Genomic DNA, 27,490 nt, shown 5'->3' with positions numbered 1-27,490 from the left:
GTCATCAGTTTTGCCGTCCAAGTCTTAGCTTGAAAACAAATCGCACGTGCACAACAACTCTGCCTTTGAATGGAATGAAAGTCAGACACAGAAGTATGGGCAATACCTTCGCCATCCTAAGGAAAGCGGAAGTCTACTCTTTACCTCCACCCTGTGCTACATCACTGCGTTCTCATAGATGTTGAGCTGTTGAATCTTTGAATCTTTTGGATTATTTCTCAAAAAAATTAAATAAATTTGATGTAATCGCAGAGGTAGAAAATATGTTTGCTGAACTCTGTCAGCATCTATTCTATACTGAGGACATTCCAAATCACTGATATAAAAATGTGCAACAGCTTTCTGTTATTTTCGTACATTTCGATTCACTGTTTACTTCTGTCTTCCCTCACTGTTTGCTTTCTGTTTTTTCAGTTTTTCCAGTTACTGTATGTTAAGATTTAGAGAAAAAAAAATAGGTTTTGGGTTCAAAAGACCCGTTCACAGCCTTCCCTTATTTCCAATTTTCTTACATCCCATCCAATTATATTGTCAAACGTACGGCAGCCGCCACACAATTTCACAGCCTTTATTGTAAAACTACAGCATTTTGCACCGTGGACCAAAATGATTGTTCCACATTTAATGTGAGACTGGGCTGAAATATCCATTAAAGTAAAATATTACTTCCAGTAGCAAAGGTATTTCATCCCCTTATTACCACTTCAGGGACTAAAATTAAGGTGAGGATGCTTTAAAAAAATAATGTCACAATATACAGTATTTCATTCATCGACTGAATTCATACAAGTTGCATCACATTCAGCAGAAGCTTTTATCCAAAGCCCCGTTATGCCGAAGAATGCCTAAAACATTTGCAAGAAGCCGAGCATGTGCACATCACAGAGTAGTTTGGTATCGTTGTGCCTGGATGTCCAGCCTAGATTTAATCCTTCTGAGGTGCTGTGAGGATACCTGGATTTCAAGTCTGAGCCGTGTCTCTACATGTCAAATACTAATAGAGTTTACATCAAAGATTTCCCTCCCGCTGTGACAGCCCACTAGATGGATACACTCTCACACACACTCTCTGTCTCCATCTTGCCTTCCTGTTCTGAAAGTATTGCCCTTCCCTCCCTCCTTCACTCCTTCCCTGCTGTTTCACTCCCTCTACTTCCCACCTCCAGTAGTGTTAAAGCACGGTGGAGTGTCACCTTGCTCTGTGCCCAGCAGCCTGTGGCTAGATGATGATTTATGGCAGAGGAGAGGCGAGCCGGTGGATGGCCAGGTTTAAAATCACTTGTGGCGGCGTATGTAAGTGCAGTGGTATGATGGATGAATGTGGTCTATGCATGCCAATCAAGACGATCTTCCTCCCACATGAAAAAGGCTCGAGATCCATCCACTGGCTGCAGGCAGCTTCTCTTTCTAACTTTCATTTATCTGTTCCCCACCCCTGTGTATTAAAAGAACAAATGGTTGTAGATAATGCAAGACGGAAAAAACCTTGAGGACCCCCGGAAGAATGTTGAACGGATAAAACTTGCACAGCACTGAGCTGCAGTATTTTTCAAAAGTCATGTTTTTTTAACAGAACAGGCCATGAGCAAATGTACATGTATCTTTGTTTTAACGCCTCTCCGGATATACAGTAGCTCATCAGCTGACAGCAGCGGCTTACTGTGTGAAATTCACAAAGGATGAAAGCCTCACTTATTAAAAATAAGATCTCTGTGATGTCTGTGTTAAAAATGGGTTGCTGTGGATAAGAAAGCCTCCGTTCTTATAGCTCTTTCTGAGATGTTTGTCAGTAAGGATCAGTGCACAGAGTCAAGAGTCAATAAATATAGGTAGTCCACCATAGGTAGGCTTGTGGCTGCTAACGACTTATTCAAATGTATGTCTTCACTGATACCCTGAAGACTAAAGACCAGGTTCCTGTTTAATATGCTAATATTATTCACACTCATTTATTTCACATGTTTACAATTATACAAGCTGTATCTATCAAAGAGGGAACTCCTGTGATGTTTGGCTCCCCAGAGAGCAGCATTTACATCAATAGAAAAGATGTTCTTTAAATTTGTCTTTGCATGGCCTGACAGTAATATGTCCAAGAGCGTTTCTCTTACACATGCAATTAGTCTTCTTTTTTTTTTTTAAATGTGCTGTTAGTTATTCTATGATTTCATGTGACTTTTATTTTCAGTAACGTTTGAGTGAGTGACTTGTATCGGCCAAAACCACTCAGTGACTATCTGTCCCTACTGTAAGCATACGCCATGAGTCATACGACAGCAAGTCACACAGACAGATTGGGCTTAGCTCTCCATCTGAGTCCTTTCATATGTCAGCAATATCACAGCCACATATTGTTACTCTGTTTCGTCATCTCCCAGTCAACATATTGTCTGTCACGTAAAAAACTGGAAATCCGTCGACTGACGTTTCAAAACAAGATTGATTTACTGTCAGTGCAGCGTGTTAAACTGGTAAAGTGTGAAATATTCTGCAAATGTTGACTTTTTTCTAAAACTGTTTCCTGTAACTGCTGTTTTAAATATCACTGATAACACTGATCTGATAACAGATATTATTCCTTACCAACTAAAAATACATAAACATGGCATTCGCTCAATTTAACCGGAACATTCAGACCATCTGCTTAACGTTGTTTAAGCCCCCTCACGCAGCCAGAACACATCCAAACTTTCAGGGGTAAAGGAAAAGCGACCTTTAGAGTTGACTCAGAAGAAGCTACACTTGTATGGTTTCTCGAGTGCCTTCACCAATTTTTTCACAAGGTTTTATAGCGGGTCATGTTCCTCCAAGGACGAAGACATGCTGTTTTAAGGAGGCGCCGCGCCACGTCTGACCGTAGCAACCACATCGGGTTCTCTGTGCCAAGCCCTATTTGCTGAAAATAAACTTTTATGAACCTTTTCGGGTTGGAACAAATCTGTACAAATAGTTTGTTTTGACAATTTGCTCTCACAATTGCCAAACAAATGTGGTGAGAAATTGAGGTGAAAGCATGTTTTCCGTTCAGACTGGGGCCTGGAAAGAGCTACCCCACTTGGGCTTGATTCAATATTTTATCACACTGTGTTGGTGGAACTGCCCTCTGTCAAAATTATTTCAAAGCTCCGCGACTGGCCCAGTTCCTTGCATGTGGCGACAAAAGCGTCACCACGCAGTAATGAATCAAATTAAGTGGAATGTCAGCTAGCTTAACAGAGCTCTCCTTCTCCTCTCAGCATGAAAAGGAATAGTTTCATGGCTCCAATTTGTCTCTCCCTGCCCTCGCTGGCACATATTTTTGCGTTTCATCTGAAAAATGAAAAAAAAAAAAAAACTATGCTACCGGCAAAGACACGAGGAGTTGAAGAGAGGGGAAAAAAATCAATTGGGAATGTGGAATATGCATTCATTTTCGAGTTCTAGGTAGATTGGTTGACTACAGAGCAAGGCCTTACCTTTGGGTTTGATGTAAATATATGCAATAACATGAATTATATCCCAAGGGTGCACCTGCACCTGTGCCTCTCTCTTCCTTCCCCTCTCTCAGTCCTTCTCCCTCCCTCTGTTCTGTGAGGATTAAAGTGAAGGCGATGTGAAGGAAAAGTGATACTTTACGATGACAGAGGAAGAAGTGCAACACAGCAGAATGCTTATGATTTGTGATGATAAAGATATATGAAAGTGTAAGAGAAGAAGACGGGGCAAGAAAGAGGGAACGGGACTGTGAACGGATAAATATTCACCAGGGCTTGTGTGCAGCTGTGTGGGTGGCAGCTCTTATATGCTTCAGGTGAGCTGAAAACTGGCGAAGAAAGGTTTTTACATTCAAAGGAGCCTACTAAGGCCTCTGGCTACGAAGTAAGCAAACCCATTAGTTAGTTTGTCTGTTTAACCTCTAGTTGGCTTCTTTTTAAACATCAAGTATACCAAATAGGGCTTAATGCTATCATGCTATTCTACTTCCAGGTTGTAACGTCACTTGTAAATTTTGGCAGATTTTTCATGCTGGAAAGTAAACCGAACACTGGAAGATTAAGAGATCGACTCTTATTTCTAATAAATGTGTCACGCTAGCTGACCTACAGGACAAATCTACCCACTCTTACTCTTAAAGCATATCTTTAGAATACACAGGTAGGGGATAAACCTGCCTGATAAACCAGTTAAACCAGTTAAACATAAGCACGACCGATATGGGATTAGATATCTTGTTCAAGAACACTTTTGAATGTTTTCATGCTTATTTTATCGACGTATTTATTAATTCAGCATTGATTAAAATGGGATTCCGTATACTTGTGAGTGAATTTATGCATTTCCCTGTTCAAATGTTAAGTGTCTTGCAGCATCTTCCAACGAAAGCAGAGTGAGGTGGCGGACTGGAGAGAGCGCAAAAGAGCGAGAACGACAGAACCAAAGCAAGACAGTGAGATTATCAGAGGCCTTTCACTGCTGTACTAATCCATATTTTACAACGTTATGGTCCAAGAGGGCGTAAGTCTGCTGTATGGTATTCAGACCACTTAGATAAATGGACAGTATAGAACAGAGGATATTACACTGTGGGTCATGTTAATCTGTCTCTTTCTAAAGTCATGCAGTAAGTATGTTAGGTTACTTTGAGCCTATGGGGTAATACACGTGACAAACATGCATCAGAACACTTTTCGCACACTTAATCGTGTGTGACAATGCAACACAGCCCAAGCTCAAGCCCAAGTTTTTTCATTTCACTGGTTGAGCTGATGAGATGTGCGCCATATTGATCAAACGAAGAGGAGGCTATCGTCACAACGACGAGCCCCATTCACAGAAAAGCAACCTGCGAAACGGTCTCACTGAGACTCTGTTATGAGTTAATGTTCCCGATAACATATTCTCACCATGAGGTCCAGTCCCAGTTACAAAAACGATGCGACTGCAGCAGTGGGGGAGAAAGTCTATTTGCATTGCTAGTTGGAAACCAAAAGGTGTATCCAATGTCTTGAGGGTGCAGTGAGAAGATGAATAAGGGAGCCGACACAAGGCTGGCTCTATAAATAGCAAGTAATCTGTCATCTCATTTTTGTCGTCTCCCTTTCCCTCGTTTTTTGCTTTGAGGAATGAGGGATTGATGTTCAGAAGATCAGAGAAAGTAAAGGGGGGGGGGGGGGGGGTATCATGAAGGCTTGGTGAGAGGAGAATAAGTAAGGCCAGGGTATGTGTGCGTTGAGGGAGGAGGGAGGGAGCTTAGCTGAGATGGCTGCTGTTGTTTCAGAGTTCTGAGTTGTTACAGCTGGCCCAAGTCCAAACCGAGTAGTTCAACTCTCACAAATACAAGAAATAAAAAGTTTAAAAAAAACGACATCTGACAGTTTAGTTTCAAAAGATTTCCGCTGAATCTCATCCTACACGGCAAAAGTTCCATTTCCTCTCAATCTGCAACTGCTGCAGCCTAGAGTCAGATATTTCTAAAGTGGATCCTGTTTGAAGGTCCTGTCAGCTGTGACAGGTCAGATTCCCTGGCAGAGATCTCTCCAAATGTCTTGCTCACAAGCGCGCGCGCGCACTCGCACGCATGCATACGCAACAAACACTCAAGAACGCACTCTTGGGAAAAAGCTGATGGGCCTCGAAGCCCATTTGAAAAGGTTCACCCTGTGGTCACTTCAAAGTACAGATGAAGGAGTGGATCAAGTCGGAACAAAAGGGGATGGAGGGAGGAACAGCGAGAAGGGGGCGGGAGGGTGAGGAATGAGACAAGGAGTGGATAAAAAGATGAAGAGCAGTAGAATCAAACAGGGTGGAGCATGGTTCAGATGAAAGAAACGTTGGGAGGGATACTCTGCCAAGGAAAGATGCAGGAAGGTTTGCAGGGGGGGGGGGATCAGCTGGTCGCAGAAGGATGTGCAAATACAAGTTGAAAAGATGCTCACAAGCACACACACTGGAGAGCTTTGAGAGCCCAAATCTTACCCCCCTGTGATAGCACCGACTGAAGGAGCAACTTTCTGCTGAGAGAGAGAGAATCTTCACTCTTGAGGAGAAACTCTCTGATGGGTAGCTAGCTACGGTAAAGCCTCCAGGCGAGCGCTAATACATGCGGGAGAGAGTGGGATCATTAGACTGGCTCAACCACACACTGGTGCTGCAGCTAGCCAGCTAGCTCCATCTAGAAACACTTTCTGTGAATAATTCAGAGAGGTGTAAATAAAATATATCAAGTGGCCTTCACCTTAAAAAACTGAAACCAGATAGCTGCCATGCTGAGCAACGAGTTATTCTGTGGTAGATGAGTTCAGATATGACAGGCGAGCGGGTGCACGCATATTAAAAAAGAAAAAAAAGAAAAGAAGAAAAGCCTCACCTCGAAATTCAGTTATTCACATTGATATTCAAGAAGTGCTGCTTTATTTAAAACAGAATATTTCATCTATGTGTCTGCCTTTTGATAATGAGACTGAAACATGGCATCTCTCCAAATCTGCAAGAAAGTCATAACAGGAGTGATTCCAATGATGACTAAAAGGGATACCACCGAAAAACAATAACTTGGAAACGATATTATCCATCCAGCAAGTGCATTACTATCCTTTAATTTGCCCAGTATAACAGATGATAGCAGGACATTTATTGCTTTTCCTCAGCAGCGAAGAGTGCAATATTTTCTGCATAATGCAAGGCCGCTGCGAAGTGGCTCAAACTGTCCCCATAACAACCGGAGGGACAGCGAACCACTGGTGCACGCGAGACTTCAGACATATATGTCACGGAGGCAGATGGAGAGTGGCAACGACAAGAAATCAGGGCAGCAGTAACAAGTCAGGTGAAGATGAATGGGCCACAGGGCGCTACAGTGTTAACACACTGCGGTGATGTAGTCGTCACCCCGCGTGCCAAAACTACAATCGAGGCTGAGCAGAAATCAATACGCGCTGCAGTCGTGGCGCCTCTGATTATGACAATCACTCCAGGTGGCTGGAGTGTGGATCATATTTCCTTGCTGGCTCAAGGGCACTGTTTCTGACACATCCTTTTTTGCCTTTTCTCCAAAAGGTCAGTCAATAAGAAAACTCTCTAATTCCCCCTTGGTCACCTTTTGTATTCCTCAAATTATGCAGTAATTGGTTTTAAATTGGTCCCGTGGGACGTGAGACTCCCTCGGCACACATAGTACACTATCCGGCCAAGTAATTATGCAATTTTATACATAGTTTCAGGAAATGCTGATTTCGAAATCCCAGATCCAAAATTTTTAATCTGAACTATGAATCTTGCATTTGAAGATATTATTTATGAGCGAGAAAGATTCCAGAGAACATTCTCCATCCGAGTGTCATACGGTTTTATTTCTGGGCGCTGCTTTCATATCTTTGCACTCCTCTTGGTGTCCAAATGCCAAGGTTGAGAAACTTGAAAGATGTCTCCTGGTTGAGCCCTCAGAGACTGATATCTGAGGACAGCTGCACTTCCTCTCTTACACTCTGTCAATCACAAACGTTTAACTCCCCTCCTCCTGCCCTACCTCTCCAACCAGATTTCCTTTTCATCTGCTGTCTGTCCTTATAAAGCACTCTTACTCCTTTTCTCTGCTGACATCTTTTTTTAGTTTTCATTGACTTACCGTGAGTAATTGTTCCATTGAGAAAAACGTATGGTGCCAGTATCAGTCTGTCAGACAGGCAGTCTGTGTGTGTGTGATTTGTATCTGGAACTTCCTCTCAGCTCCTTTTTCTCTGACACAACACTTTCTAAATTAGCCGCCTAGCACTAAGCACTGCCTGAGCATCAGGGCTTGACCTCATGCTTACCAAGAATGTCTCCTTAACTTCACAGACACCAAACTGGGACTTCAAACATAAGAGCAAATGCTCATCGGAGCAAAGTCATTCAGATTTTTAAGCTTCTTATTTGTACAAAAGAAACGCAAATTGTGCAACTGAAACATTGTTGACTTCAAGGCTGCGACAAAATGATCGACCTTGTTAGAAGGCACAAACGTGGGAAACTGCTGCCACCTTTAGAATCCGACTCTGTTACTGTCCTGCAGGCCCCAGATACCTTAAAGGTGCGATGATTAATGTTGGTGTTGTTAATGAGCACGATCCTCTTTCTTCCATTCCCGTGGCTGGCATCTGCTCACCTTACACAAGCAGAGAGAAAGTAATCCCGTGTCTGGCTGGAGGGCAGAGCAGAGACAGCTAACATAGATTAAGTGGAGTAACAGCATGTTGAGAGCTGCCTCCAACTTACTCAGCTTGGTGTTACACCGGATTCAGCTGTGGGTTTACGGCAATACCTGGCGTGTAGCTGCAACAGATAGCTGATTGATACTAGTTACTCAAAGAAGTCACATCAACACAAATAATAGCTACTTCATTCTGCAGTGCACCATGTAGCAGCTTCACAACAAAGGCTCAAAAATTGTTAAATTATGACACTTTATGGGCTACAAAATTGCTAGATGCTCACTTTTATCAGGTTTACATCTTGCATTACATGAAGCTGTCACTGGTGCCTAAAAACTTGAACATTTCTGCATTTTTAAGGCTTAACAAATGTCACATGTGTACACTTTATGTTTTATGGAAACTGTCACAAGCGTGCGCAGCTATAACGTGACAAAAAGCTTCAAGGAGGGGACGGGAGGTGCCATTACCCGATAGAGTGTCACACATAAGAAGTCAGAGTACCGTCCGGTGCAATACTGTCTCACAGTTTTTCACATTTCAACTTCACCATCAAAGCAGTCGGTTAGGGTTAGGGACAAAAGACACAGGCTTTGATGTCGATGTCACAGATTTTCTTGTGAGACTGAACTGAATCATGACTTTCACTCAAGGGTGTCATTTTCCATTTATCCTTTTATCACAAAAGTATCTCTGAACAACTTTCTTTGACTGTAGCCTACAGCCATCAAAGCTCATGAGTGAAGACGCTTACCTGAGAGGAATCCAGTTAAAACTCTGACGAGTGCCTCTTAAGTTCATCATTCAACCAAATGACAAAATCACAAGTTGTAGAATTTCTGCATGACAGCAATGTGCCATTTAATTTTTTGTGACATATATAGCTAGAATTTTCTGCTAAGCTAAGCTAACCGGTTGCTACCAGCACCTTGTATTAATAGAGAAATATGAGAAAGTTATTGATCTCACCAAGCTCTCAACAGGAAAGTGAAAGAATTTCCCAAAATGTCAAATGAAATTTAGGCTCTTGTGATCATAATCTCACGCCAGCCTTGATATTTTCTTATTGTGGAAATGGTCTCCCATTTCAGGATAGAGAATGTATGTCTACAGCAGCAAGAGTCAAGACTTTGAGAACAATGTTATTAGAGGCTCCCCTGCAGTGCCAACTATGACACAGTGCAAGGGCAGGTTACTCTACAGTGGACATCTGATCACAGAGAAGCCCCTCGATAACAAAGTGGCATGTGCTGTTCATGCGGAGCGTTTGTTTAAATTTTAATAGGATTATAAACGGCTTTTGTTGGAATGGCCAAATGAAAGGTAAGAAGACTGAGAGTTATCTGTGACTTGAAGGTAAGATTTCAAGTCACCCTGTGGTAGTGGCCCTCATTTAGTACAGAAGTGAGCTGCGTGAAAAAGTACAAGTAAACTCTTTGTCATTTCAGTTCTGACTTTTTTCTGTTTTGTTTTTGTCAGCTTTAAGTTTCAAATGATGTAAGTTTGTTCTCCAAACTGAAATTCACATATTAATTACTGCATCTGTTTGTACTTGAGACATAAAACCTGTTTCCTTTCAAACTAGCTTATCTACGATGGAACTGTGCCATATGCTGCGATTTCTGACCGGACCACATGGCATTACAAATCAGCTTAGAAAAGTAGCCTTGTGTCCGTTTTCAAAGCAAAGTGTTGTAAAACAGTGAATTTCCCATTATGATCCAATGCACACGATGAGGTGATGCATTTTAAACAGCCTTTTCCTCAAACTAACCACGTAATTTTTATTGCTTATATCTTTAAATGAAAGAAAATTGTGATGCATAAACTTCAGCAAGCATAGTGTGGCCTCGAAAGTAGTTATTTTCTTCTGCACATGCACATTTCTTCTGACACGGCCTAAAATCACTTTAAAGAATAGCCTCTAGTGGCTGTAAGAGCAACTGCAAGTGAATGGACTCTGTGAAGGGTCAAAAAATTGTAAAAAAGAATGTATTTTTCCATCTAAACTTAATGTTTTCTAAAACTAAGAAGACGTTTTCATTTCTAACCCTCGCAAGTGAAATTATTAACTAAACCCAACTAGGAACTGATGGTTTTGTCGTAACATGCTGCGTTTACATTTATTAGGGAGCCCATAAAAATGGCAACCAGAGGAATGACAGTAGCAGTGTAAAAAAAACTATCTTAGCCATTGACTGTGACCTTTTGTGACACTAACCAAGTTATGTTATTGCCAAAATCCAACCATGAAGTGACAAAGGTGTTTTAGTAAAGTGTTGTGTTATTAAATGGAGGTAATCCACAGGTGAGAAACCCTCGTCGTATTTAAGTCCCAAACACACTATGATTAATATATGAATGATTCAAAGAGCTACTTAATATTGCGGCATCCAACTCGCAAACAACCTATAAGACTGTATCAATTTGATGGTTTGTTTTAAAGTTATCTAAGAAATAAAGAGTTCAGTGAAAATAAAAAAAGAAGGCTTTGACAGAACTATACCATAACAGGGAAGCTTATAGGCTGGAGAGCATAGCAAACCTGACCAAGTTGTTTTGGTTTCCAAATCTGAGCAAACATTTTTGATTGTCTAAACTTAAGCTAACACTGAAAATAATGAGACAAAAAAATGGAAAATTGGTGGCCCAATACAGGCCGAGAACCAATATATTAAAGAGTTTGCAAATATGGACAATGTCATTTGAAGAGTAACTGGCAACAAACGTTTTCTGTTGAGGCAGTGAACCTGCTGTCACAGTTTATGTTTTGATAATCTTGTTTCAGGTCTTTTGTCATGTTTTTGGTCATGTTTCCCCCCTGTCACTTAGTCTCACTCATGTCACCTGTTTCATTGTCCTCAGCTGCACTCACTCACTAATCACCCTCCTCAGTAATTAGTTTCCTGGTTCACCCATGTTCATTCCGGAATCCTCACTTTCACTACCCTTCATGTCACAGTTGCCAAGTTAAGTCTGGTTTTGCGTCATAGTCTTTGTTCCGAGTATTTATTCATAGTCTTGTTTATTTTCCTTAGTCTTGTTAATTCACAGTTAAGTATTTTTGAATCCGGCTCTGCCGTGCTCTCTGTTTTGCCTTGCTCCCTGTTTTTTGTGTTTTTGGAATAAACCTTTTAAATTTTTGAAAGAACTGCATCTGGGTCCTACCTCTTCCACCGTTCTTGACACCTGCTTGAAATGTTGCCCACAAGCACATCTAGCAGTTTCAGGAGAGAACACACACATCCAAACTTCACCCTATTCTAACTCTGCTTTTGTCTCAGCTAATAAAAACACCTTAATTTCAACTAGGTAAATGCTCCACTAGATTTACCAGGTTGTTGTTAACTATCGTGTTCCTACACTGCATCTGTTTACCTTGTTACCTCCCTCACATCCGTATAATCTCCTTTTATAATCCATTTCACACGCTTGCATTTGTTCAGTGCTCTTCCTTTTTAACCTTATCTTTGGAAAAACTAAGTCACCTCGTCATCCACCTGCCAGCTTTTACCTTTCTAAGCCTCCCACTCTCACCAAACTTCCCCATCCCTCCTTTGTTCCCAGATGATATTATACGAACTCTCATTACAGGGGTGTAATAGACTCCTCAGCACAAAAATCCTCTTTATTATCTGTCAGCTGTGGACTACATCTCTAAGCTGATTAGCCGGAGCTGTCTTTTCAGAGTTTCAATTAGGACTATTTTGAGTAGTCAAGCAGATTGCATGCCTTATATTCATTACTGACATTCCTAGAGCTCAACACAATGTTAAAATAGAGTAATCCAAGAAGCCCATTACAGCAGTGTGGATAAAAGAGCAAGAGAGGGATGACATCATGGCATATGTTAATACTGATCTCAGAGGGAAATGGTTAAAGTAGCTATTAACAGCAATCCCAAGCAATTTACAGCAGCAGAGAGACATGCAGTTTTAGCATAAACGCCCCAGCTGGCAATCACACTACTGTCTCAGACACGCACACACACACACACCGTGTGTGAAAAAGAAAAAAAAAACTGTGCAGAAGAGACCAACAGGATCACCTTTACCTTTTAAGTAACTCTGTGATCTGCAAAAAAATGGTAAGATAGCACATCAAATCCGAGGCGATCTGTGCGGCATGAGTATAGGAGGGCTGATTTAGAAAACTGGTCCCAAGAGCCTAAAGACAGCAAACACCTCCAGTGTGTGCTTAATTTCCCTCTGTCTGTGTTAATTCAGACGAGCTTTCACAGGAACCGTCGCTCACAGGGGGATAGGAGGCCCGGGGAAGAACAACAGACGAGGAGGCTGAAGGGGATAAAACTGAGAGAGATGAGCAGGAGGTTGTGACTCCTATGTGCTAATGGATTTAGGTCAAATGGTGATATGATTTGCTCAGTGTACGTGTGTGTGAGCTCATGTGTGCATAAGTGCATGGTTTTGTCATTAGCATTAGAGCCCAAATATGAGGATCTGGAGGTATTATCGGTATCTGTTTAAGGTATCCGGCTTTGTAAAATACCCACTTGACACAGGAGTCACCACCATGTTTTCTCTTTCAGTCTGTGCATGACTCCATCAGTTTTGCACACACACATACACACACCTCACCACATTTACCCACTAATCCACCCAGTCATTGTTAATCCAGCTGTGTGCCAGAGCAGAGATGTGCTGTACATGGCTGACAACAACAAAGTCACCAGTGCTGATGTCACACCTGTCTGTTTTTTTAGTGTCTGACTGCTGTTGCTACAAACTCTACATCTGAGTCTATCTCCTAGAATAAACCTTCCACCTTGTGCTGCATATAGCACACTGAATTTGCCTCAACAGGGATAATCAGTGTCGCGAACGCAAGTGTGTGCGCACAGAGTGAAACGTTGTCATGTTCTCAGCAGTGCTAATTTGACAAACAGCTCAGTTTTACTTAAAGCACCAGTCTGATAGAACAGGGAAGAGAAGAAAAAAGGATACAAGCACACACATAAGAATTTCTGCAGCAGTCTTGTACAATTTACCACAGAACAGCGACAGCGGAGCAGGTGAGAAGTGCTCTTTTCCTACCTGTAGACAAGAGCCTCATTCTTTCTTTTTTCCCCTCTCGAGTACCTAGATATTAAAAATGTGTATTTGTGCCTCTAAAAATGTGTGTTTAATTGTGATATACTGCCAACTCCATTTAAAAAATCTGGAATTGTAAAGCAGTATGAGTCTGTAATCCATGTGTAAGACTGAAATCAACATGAGTCAGCTGATCATCAGCCTGAAACCTAGCTGGAATTACACATGGCTGGATCATCCTGTGACGCAGCTTTGCTGCAATAATGCAGGTACAAAGTGGAATTCTTTACAATCCCAGCAGCGGCAATTTTTAGGACTTTTCGATTTGAAACCAGAGGGAGTGGTTTGTGATCATGGAAGCCCAGATTACAATCCGACTGCCTGAGAGGAGTGGTTGGCATCGGCATGAGTTTGGGGGGGGTGGGGTAGGGATAAATTAGGCAAGAGTGCGCATAGGCATCCAGAGATTTAGAGCAGATGAACAGCAGACACCGAAAAGAAGCATGAGAAGGAGATCACAGAAAAGAGGATGGAAAGAAAGAGGAATGAGAGAGAAAATTAAAACCCATGAGAGAGAAGAATCGGCGAGATTAGGATTGAGCAGAGTGAGAAGTGGGAACATGGCAGAGATTGGAGGCCAGAATGGGAGAGGAAGAGGAGCATTATAGTAATAATAATTCTGATCAAAAATACAGCTGATAGAAATCGCAGAAAAATATGGGGAAAAAAAAAAAGGAAATAAAACCGGAAATAAACTGGAGTGACGGATTGATTGAGAGATCCTGAGCGCTAAAATGTAGTAGAGGAGACAGCAGATGGTGGGGATTATTCTGGACTAAAATACTTGGGGATCTACAGAGAGATGGCCGCAGACATAAACCGTTACAGGCTCCATCTGCCAGAAATAGACCTAAAATAGTTGTGGGCCCACCATCGACATGGTGATCAAACACTGCCTGGACAGCAAAAAGAACTAAAAAAGCTACCCTCATCATCATAAACAAAGCAAATGCTAACAACTGTGTGAGCATTAATATATGTGTGAAGGTGTGACAAAGACGAGGAGATGGTCCACAGATCTGTCCCATAATGCCACTTTGTCCTTTCACACACACCTGCAGAGACACCTCCTCATCATTCTGCTTCTACTTCAGTGAAATAAGCTAAACCAGGGCTGGGAAAGAGATGTGGAGGTGAAATCAAGGTTGTTTTTTTTACCTTTCCCTGTGTGCAGATCAAACCTTGAGCCTGCAAAAATATAAAGAGAAAACAGAAGGAAACATAATTATTGTTGTTTGAGAGCAGATCACACAGTGCATTAATATTCTGATGGAGCAGTTTAGATAAAAAAAAATCTGCAACATTTGCGTCTCTCTGCAGGCAGACAGAGCCCAGCTCGTGCTCACCTCACTTCTGCGGCTTTACTCAACACCCCTCTGTAATTGCCTATTGAGCAATGTCACTCAAGGCTTGTACATTATGTTCCTGCAACAGCAACTAAGTCAGTATATTCTTGTTTCAGCATTAGTGTTACATATTGACTTAATCTACGTGTGCATATGAGTGAGTGGGTGCATGTGTGTGTGCTATTGACTAATTATCTGCCTGACAGAGGACGGTTAATTAAATTCTCCCCTGGCAGTAGGCATGAAGTAATTATTGTGCATGGTTGCATGTCCACCAACAAGAAGTCATCAACCACATGTGCTAAATATATGTCACGTGTGCACCGCTCCAACACGCACGCATCACAAAGAACTTCCCTTAAAAGACGATACACAAAGTCAACGTACTTCCATCAACAGTCAATCCCATTTTTTGTATCATCCGCCTGTCGTGTTAGCCTTTACATAAAAAAGATCATAAATCAGGCATGCTTTCATCACCACGAGTTGCTTTTCAGCAGCATGTGGGCCCAAATGAACTTTTTTGTTCAATGTGCGCCAGGCTAACTAAAAAACAGATGGCAACTGAATGTGACTGCATTGACTTGCATGTGACAAGCTGCCAATAACAAGTCTGCAGCTGCCGTCATCCCGGTTGCCAGGAACCACTGAATCTGACTTCCGCTCAAAGCTGAACGCACCGGTGTGGAGGCAGCAGAAACAATACGTCCCGGTTCTGACTCGCAGAGCAGAGCGGAACAAAAGACTGTTACAGATGTGCTGACAGGCGAGGGCGCGCAAGATGCCGACAGAACATCCGTTGCCTCAGAGAGGTGCACTGATGTTCACGAGAAGAGAAAACGCTCTGATGATCTTTTTCTGTATTCATTTCGAAACATACCAAACAAAGGAATGTAAATAAATTTGGCGCCGGAAGGCGTTCCCAGTGCCAAATTGGCCTTTCCAACCAAAGCCAGTATTTTCTGTGCAATTCCAAAAATCTCAGTTAGCACTTTCCAGTCTGAAGCTGCCGTGCTGGAACAAAGTAGTTGATCTGTGTACAACTGCAAACATCTGCTGTCTGATAACTGGATTTGCTCAGTGGCAAGGCCCAGCTCTGGATTCACCAGTGCAGTGAGAGTTTGAGACTCTCCACCTTCAACTTTGCTTCGCAGGTTACAATACTTTCTTATAAAATAAGGGCACTTTCTCAAGACTTCGCATATGTGAGAGCAATACATGAGAGAGATTTAGATGCGTTTAATTTTTTAAAAAGTTCCTTTTTTCTTTTCTTGCAAAACACTGCTTCATTGTCCGACCCTGTGGCTCCATTTGCTGCATTTTCAAAAGAGGAGACACTGTCTATCCTACAGTCTATCCTCTCCTGAAAAACCTTTGATTCTCTCGGGCTGAACAGACATTGACCACCCAGGCTGCAAAAAGGCCAGGTCCCAAAAGCAGCTTCTCTGGCATACAAATAAGTCTTTCTATTTGCTACAGACACACATACATGCACACACACTGATATGAAATCACTGTGCTTCTCAGGAGCAAGTTTATGGCCTCAACTGCATACGACAGAACTCCAGCCCCAATTCCAAAAAATGTTGTGTTGTATAAGTTCTAAATAAAAACAGGCCATGATTTGCAAAGTCTCATGAGCTGATATTTTATTCATAACAAAACACAAAAAACATAAACTGTTGAAAGTTAGACCATGAGCAATGAATATTACCTTATCTTGAATTTGATGGCAGCAACATCTCAGAAAAGTTGGAACAGGGCCATTTAACTACTATGCAGCATCCCCTCTTCTTCTAACATCCCATTCTTGTCTAATATAGGATTCTAGCTGCTCAACAGTCTTCTTTGTCATATTTAGTGTGTGCCAAATATTTTCAATTGGTGACAGTTCAGGCCTTCAGGCAGGTCTTTGTCTTGCTGAAATGCAAGGCCCTCCCTGAAAAAGACGCCGTTTGGATGGGTGCATATTGTTGCTCTTAAGCCTGTATATTCCATTCATGACAGACGGCGCCTATCCAGATGAACAAGCTTCCAAGTTCCAGACGCACTAATGCACCACATTCCATCAGAGTTGAATGTTGTATTTTGTCCGTTTCCCTTTCACACACAGATGTAGCCAGACTATCAGTCATTTGGCGATATGATGTGCTGCAGATGAAGAAATATTTAGAATCTTCACAAATTTATGTTGAGGAATGTTATTGTGAAATTGCTCCACAATATGCAGATTTTTGCAGATTGCTGAACCTCTACCCATCTTTACTTTTCAGAGGCTCTGCCTCTCTAACATGCTCTTTTCGTACCCCACCATGTCACTGACCAAACTTTTTTGAGTTATGTTGTTGCCATCAAATTCAAGATGAGCAAATATCTTTCATTAAAAAAAGTTAAATATTTTCTATGTTCTGTCATTATTCTAAATATCTCCTTATTTCTTTGTATAGCTGTTTTGCGCTTACAAGGAAAATTATATTTTTGCTGAAATCTGAGTGCTTTAACCTTATAAATGTCTAGTTGCGTAACGGACAAAATATTCACACCTGTCATGTGCGACAAGATGAAGGAAACGAGACATACAACAATAAAAAAAAAAATTCAAAAAGCACACAGCAATAACACAGTGTTTTCTGCTTGAGCTGGCGGCTCAGGCAGAGGTGTGTGGCTGACACTTTGCCTGGCTGATCCTTCTCAGCTGCTGCCGCTCACAGGACCATAAGCAGGAAGTCTTCACGCTACCTGCCACATACAGCTAAAGTGTTGTGCGCACGGAGAGGCGGGGGGCACAATCATTTCATCGGCTGTTAAGCAGCTGTGCCCGACCACTCCTGTCAAGACGGAGCAAAGGCTCATGGAAAAGATGGAAGGAGGTGCGAAGAAATAAAGGGAGGAAAAGGTGTTGCACATGCCGATGTCATAAACAGTAAACGTAGCTCACGGAATAAAAACATCTTTGTGTCTGAAGAGAAAGGATGTTTTCTGCAACAGCCTGGATGTGACGGCAGTGCAAATCTGAATGTGAACATTCAAATGTTGGTTGGATCCGCCTCTCGCCAAGAATATCTTTTGAGTGCAAGAAGTGGCTTTTTAATATGATGTTTCATTGAGTGACTGGCAGCCAAACAAGAAAAATGAAAACTGGATGATGTGAGCAAGAGGTTATGAAGCGATTTCCCTTTCAGAATTCCATTTAGCTCTGTTAAACTGTGTGATTAGTCGCTGCCTGAGTCCACCTCGAGCAGGCTGGATTTAATTTCAACCGCTGAAGCACTTTTTCTGAGAATTTCAAACCATTACCCAAGCTCAACAATTGGTAGTGGCTGCCAAGCACCTTCAAGGGAATGTCAGTTTCCATGGAGACCTTGCTACCCCCAGCTGTGGTCCCCGCTATCCCCCTCACCATGAGCAGAAAAAGCACTTTGAGGGCCACATATCACCAACCTTTCTGCAGTTCTGTCTTGCCTACTTTTCATCTCTGTTTCTTGAACTGACGCCACTGTTTGTGCGGATCTACTTCTGTGTTTAACCGTGTTAGCAAATGCTCATTTGAAGGAGTCTGAGAGGTTGTTATGGGAGTTAATGGTCAGCTGAATAGAATTGACGTACAGTTCAGACTCATACAAGTGACAAGGTTTAATGTTCATACAGCGTAGGAGGTGGACTCGAATTAAAGACATAAAACAGTTCAATGTAGCTGACTTGGCTTTTAAAGCGTCTCTAATGAACATTTTTAACTTGAACAATAGAATAACTTACAATGTTGCTGCAGGTTACAGCAAACACCCAAATTAAATCATCATCAGATTCGTCCATCTCGAACATTTGACCAGCTTTCAGTCAAGTTTGGGTGTTTCTGGCTGGTTTCCAAATCTGTCTGGTTTTCATTTGTGAACCTAAAGCTGTTTTAGGTTAAAGGAATAAACTTCTACTAGTCCACTATGTATTCTCCTCAACAATGGAAAGCAACTCAGCGCATCTGTTTGAGTGCTGTATTTTTGCTGTATACAGTTTTACTTCAAAGACCTACATCCCTACATTTCAAAGGTAAAATTTGTACATCCACATACTCATAATGACACAATTACATAACTCTACCTATACTTAACAGTTTAACTTAACTTAAATAAAGATCCGGATTTGAACAAATGAAGTTCAGCCCCCAAAACAGGCAAATGGGAGGTGGAAGGAAAAAAATGGATGCCAAAGACTTTTATTCTCACTGAAGCACTTCAGGGCAGCAGTGGTTCAGGCGGTAAAGTCGTCATCTATCTATCGTCGTCATCTATCTTAAATTTGGAAGGTTTTTGGTTCGATCCCCAACTTTCCAAATTCATATGCCAACATGTCTTACACTGAATACACTATATACACTGAAGCAATACACTGAATCTAGCATTCCCCCTAATACATTCCTCATTGGCATGTTGCTTTGGATCAAAGCATCTGCTAAATGAATGTAATCTAATCTCATTACTTTGCACCAGTCCAGTCTGCTGTGGCATATGGTAAGAATGCACATATTCCAGGAGGGTTTCTATCTAATTAGATCCAGAAAGGATTTTAATTTGATTTGATACTCAAAGTGCAGAGTATGTAGATTTAACTTGTGAAGCTAATTGTTTGTTCGCTCGTTAGCCACTTGTTTTCTACAACTTCCAAGCACACGGTTCGGTCTCAAATATTCTGAAAATCAAAGTATTTGGAATTTTTTTGTATCTTTTGTAGGCAGTGTGTTTTTTGAGGTTGCTGACAGTTGCTGACGGCTAAAACAAAAGATGACTTTTCCAATTAGACCTCTCACGTAGCTTCAAAATGATAACATCTCACCTAAAGCAAACAGTATTGGGGTTTTCATAAATGATTTATAAACCCCTTCAGATGTATCTGGTGTCTCTGTAAACTGTTGTACATAGCAGCTGCAGCAGTAGCATGGTGCTTACACAGAGATGCTTCTGTATCAATGATCTAAGGATGTCGGATAAAATGAAACATCATCCAGAGGGACCAAACCAAGTACTGAAGCTTGTACTTGGGTAAGGCTTTCTAAACAATTCGTCCAGCATTAACACTCAGTCAGCACCACTGCATGGTTTGCATTGGACTGTTAGTCCTTATCCCATGAGAACATACAAAGAAACGGCAAACACACACATTTCTATTTCTATAACTGCTCAGAAACAGTTCATTAGTGCCAATGAAATGAACCACGTGCACATAGATAAGAGGTTGGGAAGATATTATCGCATGAATACAAACCCTACAGGTAAAACACATTTTGATTCTGTTGCTCATTTCTTTAGAAACTCACAGTTTTGGCTTTTGTCTGCAACCCAATGATATAAATTCTCCCTCGCCTGTTTATTCTACCACAAAGAGCAAACCAGCGCCGATAAAAACAAATCACTCTTGGGTGCCTTTTGCTTTGCCTGCATCCCATAAATATTGATTCAAAGCAGTGTCTGAACACTGAAAACAAGAGTTGAGAAAAAGGAGGATATTACTGCCTATATGCAGAGCTGAAAGTCAAATCAAATCAAAGTGTGTTGCCTGTTCTGGTGGAACGGTAAAACTCAGCCTCAGCTCATCAGAGGGATTATATCCAATTAGAAGTGCAGCACAAACAGCTACTCTTTTGGTGATGAGAAAAAGGGAAATAAAAGCACTGCTCAGTGGACAGTGAAGAGATGCAGCATCAAGCAAAGCAGAGACATGAAGCCCCCCCGCAGGCAGATCTTCACCAGGTTGGGAGGAGCAGCGTTGGACACAGCATTCTCAGACTAAGTCCCACCGGAGCCGATGTTCTACACAAACTGCTTCCTTAAAAGCACATTCCTGGCAGGCGTTCACACATAATTTCAAGACCCACGGTGCTCACACCTGATTCTCGCCCCTCCTGGGTGTTAATCAAGTTGTTTGTTTCAGAAAGACTTCATTAGTTTGTTCCTTTGATTGTATAAGTGCGAATGCCTCCGAGTGAGCGTGCGAATCCATTCATGCAGATGTTTATTTAGCATCAAATGTACCCACCTACAGTCCTTGAAACTGCTGCAGACAAAGTTTTAACACGGTAACTACCACACTGATTCCCCCCCCCATCCACCCACACACACACACACACACCCTCAGCTCTCTTTGTTACTGGGAATGCAGGTCATCACAATGCAGGCTGCAGAGGAGGCGGTGTTAAAGATGTTTTCCTTTACGGACAATGATTTGTTTGTTTAACGTTGCAGCTCGCGAGCCTCCCGGGCCCTAACCTACATTACAGCGCAACGACTATTAATCATTGATGATCAAACCTTTTAATATTGCTCATATAAAATTTATATGCACGTGAATAAAACAAATGAAGCGTTCTGTTTTAAAACACTGGATTTATTTTGGGTTTTTTTTTGTGGCGATGAGGGATTTTTAACCCAACAATGAATAACTATTTGGTCTGTCAACGTGGTTTTGACTGATTTTCTCGTTTCTTAATCATTTGATTAAGTCTGATGTGATTGGATCTTTTCAAAGGGTCACAGTTTGTTTGAAAATGTTGCCTTTTCATGCTCCAAAATCATGCTGGCCTTAATTTAACTCTCCGCCTCACGTTGGTATCAGTGAAACATTAAACATTTGATATTTAGTGGGTTCGTGTGTCTCATTTAGAGAAATAATGAGCCAACTCAAAACTCAAAGCCCGTACAAATCTCACATCTAAGGCAAATGCAGAGAAATGATTTAATCCAAACATTCATTATAACTTAGCAGAGAAACGTCTCCAGAGGTCAATTAGCTCGCTGTGTGAACTAAGAACACTTGGCGCATGGTACAGCAAAGATAATCTGCACCAACAAACTAAGGTAATAATGACATAAAAGGAAGCATTTGGTCAAACCTAACACATCACACACTCTGACTGTACATATCATCAAGCAGACTGCTGTCCTTTATTCACAAGTCATGTTTGAATTGGAGTAAGCGAGAAGGAAATGGAAGAGTGGCCCAGTCTGGCACAAACGTAGCAGGGCGTGAGACTCTTGGAGCCAGCTTTGTGGATTCACATATGCTTTTATCATAACAGTCAAGCAGAAGTGGGGGCAGCCAAAATTATTTTCACATTCTCTATCAATCAGCCCTCCATGCCAGGAACCAAAGTGATTTGACTCCTGGCCTAGAATAAAACACTCGAAGTGAGCAAACAATCTGTTTTGCTCACTTTGATTGCTCCCTGAAACAAGCCAACTCGATGCATATATTTTCATATTGTATTTTATGGTTTCAGAAGACCTAAAGGTTGAGTTCGACTTCTCAGAAATCCTTCTACGAGGATAATTTACACTGGTTAGGAAGAAGTGGGACAATATGAACCCAGTTTGAAAAGTAGTTGGGAGTTTGAGTGATAAAGCCTGGGATGTTGCAACTAATTAAGGTAACTGGCAACAGCAAAAATCTGCTTCTACGAATTGCGAAGCATTTTCAAAATAATGTTTCTCAACCTAAAATTGCAAAAATTTTGAATATTCAATCATCCACAGTACATAATATCATCAAAAGATTCAGAGAATCTGTAGACATCTCCACTTGCAAGGGATACGTCCATAAATCAGTACTGGATGCCCGTGATCTTCGGGCCATAAGGTAGCACCGCAATAAAAACAGGCAAGATTCTGTCATCGCTGCATGGGCTCAGGAACACGTTAAGAAATCATTATATGCTAACACAGTTTGTCATGTCCACAAATGCAGGTTGAAGCTCTATCATGCAGAGAAGAAGCCATATGTGAACATGATCCAGAAACAACGCAGTCTTCTCTGGGTCAAGGCTCTTTTAAAGTGGTCTGAGGCAAAGTGGGAAACTGTTCTGTGGTCAGAAGGATTCCAATCTGAAATTCCTTTTGAAAAGTGCTGCATCCTCCAGACTAAAGAGGAGAGGGACCATCCAGCTGGTTATCAGTGCTCAGTTAAAAGCCTGCATTTTGGATGGTATGGGGGTGCCTACGGAACCTTCAACTTGCACATCTGGAAAGCTGCCATCAGTGATGAAAGATAAATGCATGGCTCTGTCCCAACTTTTCTGAGACATGTTGCCACCATCCAATTCCAGATGAGCAATACATTTTTCATGAAATAGGAAAAATGGGCCACTTTCAACATTTGATTTCTTTCGTTCCATTGTGAATAAAATGTTGGTTCATCAGATTTGCAAGTAATTCAAAGCATTTCTGTTTCTATTCATTTTACAGCGTCCACAAGTTTCTGGGACTTAGCTGCATTTGTAACAATTTCGTTACCTTTGGCTTCTCTTATAACTTGCTGTCATCTGTCAAAGAGATGAGTTGGGTTAGGATAAAATCCCTCTTTCTAAATGGACCAACCTTTGATCTCTAGGCTAACACTGTGTTTTATTCCTTGCTCCTTCCTATGTGCTCATTCACAGTGTCTACTCAGGAGTCATTCAACTACACATCGATACGATGAGAGTGCGTGAGCAGCTCACATATACAAGTCAGAGCTTATCAAAGTTGCTTGTACAAGCACTTCAGAACAGTTAAGACACATGCATATTAAAAATCCACACATAAACACGCACATATACCTGCAGCCCACACAGATGCAACTTTATAACAGCTTAGGTTTGCGTGAACACAACGGGGTTGGGCTGTTAAGACCTCCAGCTACTCAGGCCTTTAAATTGGTCCCAGTGAGATGTGCTCAGAGCTCAGGCCACAGGGCTGACCTCTAACTCTACTCCTGTAACTCAAAGAATTAAGACTGTCAGCCTGATTGATTGCCCGACCACAGCTAAAGGCCCAGCTCTGATGTAAGACTGCATTACATGATGGTGATGGCAAAGGCCACCTGCTTGGTGGTTCTCCTTTAAGAGTAGGTATGATTTTAACGAAAAGTCCCCCAGAATGTAAGAATATCTTGGAATGATTAATAATCTGAGAATGATCTTGACTGGTTTGTTATTGAATCAGGCTTTCAAGTTTCCAGTGCAAACCAGTGTCCGCAGATGGCTGCAGTGTTTTTAATTTCGACACCACGAAACTTACCGAAAATCATAATTAACTATGTTGATTATAGTGTCATACGCCAAAAACAAAAAAGAAGAAGAGCTTTCAACTGTTTGTTTCCAGCCTCATCCACAACTACTAAGGTAAAGGACCAGACCATCCAGAAGTAGGGCTGCAAAGGGGCTGTAACTGTAGCCATTTAGCATCTGTTTTTTTCCCCCAATCTTTGTTTCCACTCACTTTTCAAGCAGTCTTTGATATGAGTTGTAATATTTCTATTATTTTTGGTCTGCGGGCAGGACCAGCATTACAAGGTGCATTGTACTGCTCTCAGTTTCTTCTTCTCGCTCACAAACACAAGCACAATAGCGGAAGTAAACTAGCTAGCTCGCAATTTACAGAAAGCATGCTATCGCTACCTGGCACATACAACCTAAAACATGATTTCTCTGATTTAATCTTTTTAGTCACTTTAAACCTCAGAAATATCTACAAAAAAATATGAATAGAGGCTGAAACCAAGGTCATTTAAGAATTTATACAATGTAGTGTACTGTGGTGAGCGTCGTAGGTTGCATTAGGTGTGGAACCTACAGTTCACCTAGGATTCAAATCAGGAACCCTCTTGTTGTGAGGCACCACCACACCGCTGTGCAGCCTCATGAAATAAAATAGAATGTTAAATGTTGTTTTGATGCCAGCCTACCTTGCACTTAGACTCACCCCTTTTTGACTAATTGCTGTCATTGCTTGAAATTGTTTCTAATTGTGGCTTCATGTTACTGTATGTTCGGGTGTAACTAGACTTAATTATGTTAATATGAAAAGCGCTCCTTAGCTTTCTTTATTGCTGCTGCGTTTTGTTTCCCTAAAAAACAGTGCATTCATTAGCTGATTCACACAAGTGGGCACCACTGGATAGGGACATGGTACATAGGAATTGGCACATAGGAGCTGATGGTAATGGTCAGAAATCCAGTGGTGGCAAGATTGAAAAAAGAAAGAAAAAGTCCCATGCAGGGCTCTAGTTGGGTGTGATTCTCAACAATTTGTATGTGTCCTTGATATACAGGAGTGTCCTGTTGGAAAGTCTTTCTGTCTGAGCATAGATCATGAAAGGTGACTGATGGCGGACTTCAGACCAAGTGTCCGCACCTGACTGCTTTGCACACAGACATAAAGAGCATCCACCTGACAGATAAGATGAGCTCCAGCTTCTGCCATTTGGCTAATTCACCCTGCTGTCAGCTGAGGGTGCAGGAGAGATGCTGGGCATCAAGTCTCTGCATAACTGAGCACGACATTGATCATTATCATCTATGAGAATCATACCAAGAAGTGACATTAGAAAGAAAACAACTTTTTGGTAAATCTATCATCCAAGTGATTAATATAGGTAATAAAAAATATCTTCCATTATATCATTATCATCATGAAAGTAGAATGCTAATCTGCATAGCACGTCTGAATATAAGTTTGTCAGACATGTATCTAAATCTAATGTAAGAAGGCATCTGTTGGTGGATGAATGTTTCTGAGTGGAGCCCTCTCGTCTCGTTCCTGCAGACCGATTCCTCGCCGGCTGCTGAGACGCCCGTACAGATGGACTGAGTCAAGATGAGGCCAGCAGCCGTGTCTGTGGAGCTAAACTCCTGGTGAATTGTGCCAGCGAAGAACCTCACCCTGTTGGGGCCTGGCTGACGCAGCGCTCGAGCCCTGGCAGAGAGAACAGGGGGCCCCTTGTTTGGCAGAGGCATGTTGACAGGAAACATAATGCATTCACATGATAACGAGCAAGAGAATACATCTCCCTCGTACTGCCCTGCTTTTCTCTCTCCCTTAGATACAGTATGCATCTTTCCAGAGACAGGAGGCAAAACACACACACAAATCTACTTTACAAAGACACAAACACACACACAGTCACACAAACATGCACACTCCATCAAAAACCCCTCAGTGTCTGGTGCAGAACGGCCTGATTGCTGGTCTCATCACCAAGGAGACCAGCATTAAGCGGGCGCCTGGCAGAGACAGACTGGCATTCAGCATTGAGGACCCCAGAAAGCTTTCAGGCAGAGTATGCAGGCCTTTTCAATGAACACAGAGACGGGGAGAGTCACATGGTTCACATGCAGAGAGAAAGAGAAAAGAGGGACATTGAAATAGTGTTTGACAATCACATTAAAAAGCAAAATGATTTAGAGAAGTGAAAGAGAGAAAGAGTGAAGCAGAGAGCAGGTTAGAAACAAAAAAAGATGAGGGACAAACACTACTCCAGAGGGATAAACAAGGTAGAAAAGACATGAAAATGAATGAGCCATTGTGGATAAGTGGCAGAAAGGGATGCTGGAGGAGATAAAAGATTCTTTTTCTCCATTTCATACTGAGTGCTTTCCAGCTCCGACTAAATAACCACAGTGATGTGCCGAACTAACATAAAACACCATCTGAGTGTTAAGAGGCGCATGTGTGAATTCAGCTGACGTCACCAACGAGGGAAGCTATTAATACTCATGCCCACCTGAGTCTCCGCCTTGCTAAGGAGAGATATGCTGTGCAAATTAACTATGAAAATGGAGATTTTTCATCAAAATTTCCATTCACAACTCCCCAGGCTGTGAAGAAACAGGAAATAAAAAGAGGGGAAATCAAGCGTGTGGGTTTGATAAAGAACGCTACACCCTTTGTACAGAGAGCAGATGATTAAGGGACGGAATGAAGCAAAGACATGTTAGAAGGTTAAAGAGAGGGGGATTTGGGTTGTGTGCGAGCTCCAGATGTTTTTGAGCTCAAGGGAATACAGTGGAAAAGAGAAAAGAAGAGGATGAAACAGATATATCTGACAGCTTTCAAACGCATATTGCCCTTTTTTCTACCTCTTAACTCTACACAAGTCAACTTGCATCTACATCCCTGTATAGGTTTTATAGAATGCACAAGAATCAATACGTTTCACAGGCAAAATGTCCAAAAAAATCGTCAGCACCGTCGTAATCAAATAAATGAATATGCAATTTGACAACGTTGGACAACGTAACTGGTGTGTGCCCGTCAAACTTCTACCAAAAACTGTTACTGTCCTTTTTACTGCACGGCAATGAGTTAGGTTTGGTTTAGGCCTGGAAAGATGACTCATTTAGGTCTCTGGACACACACAGATTGGATTCAAAATTAGCACTATGTCAGGGTTTGATGGCTCTTACGGTGACATTTACAGTGAACTCTGGTTTCTGGGAATGAAAAAGTTACTTACTATTATTTTAAAGCCTGATGTTTTAATAACCCATTGGTCTGCCCCCGCCATCTCCCTACATGAGCCCTCAGGCTTTATGGCCTCTGCTGTTATAGTTACTGCAGTCATTAGAAGCTTTCTCACTCAAACAAAAAGCATGACACGTCATAGTAGGGCTGGACCGCTGATGATGTAGTTGCAGTCTTACTCACATATCGGCTTGGGATTGGCTTAATCCCCCTGAAATGATATCTCCACACAACTAAACCACACAAAAAAAAACATTTTGAAGGAACATAGTGGCTACCCTGCAGTATAGATCATGTGTTGAAGAAACTTTGTTTGACAGCATATCAGTCACAACTACTTAAAAAAAAGATCATTTATTTACAGTTACTTTAATTACAGAAGCTATTTACAATAGTCTATATTTGGCAGGATGGATTGACATCATTACATAGTGAGATGTCATGTATGAGTAATGATAAGGGATGAAGTGAGATATCAAACATAGACATTGTGATATTAGTAGGTAACTGAGACAGTGATTGTTATCAGCCACTATTCATCCTGAATAATTTGATCCGTGGTCACACAGATCAGAGCACAACAGAAGTATTTGTCACCG

The 27,490-nt window shown here is 41.6% G+C and overlaps 1 protein-coding gene across 1 annotated transcript in view; it reads right to left on the bottom strand.

Moving 5' to 3' along the window:
- igsf11 (immunoglobulin superfamily member 11) overlaps positions 1 to 27,490 on the bottom strand; it is a 103,998-nt gene that overhangs the window by 58,457 nt on the left and 18,051 nt on the right. Inside the window, exon 2 of the mRNA XM_072392913.1 lies at positions 14,438 to 14,467. Coding sequence (XP_072249014.1) covers positions 14,438 to 14,467 — 30 coding nt within the window. The remainder of the gene's footprint in view (positions 1 to 14,437; positions 14,468 to 27,490) is intronic.

The sequence above is a fragment of the Leuresthes tenuis genome, unplaced genomic scaffold (assembly GCF_036924035.1).
Source record: "Leuresthes tenuis unplaced genomic scaffold, fLeuTen1.0.hap1 SCAF_9, whole genome shotgun sequence".
In the NCBI taxonomy this organism is placed as follows: Eukaryota; Metazoa; Chordata; class Actinopteri; order Atheriniformes; family Atherinopsidae; genus Leuresthes; species Leuresthes tenuis.
This window is presented reverse-complemented; position numbering and strand designations above follow the sequence as displayed.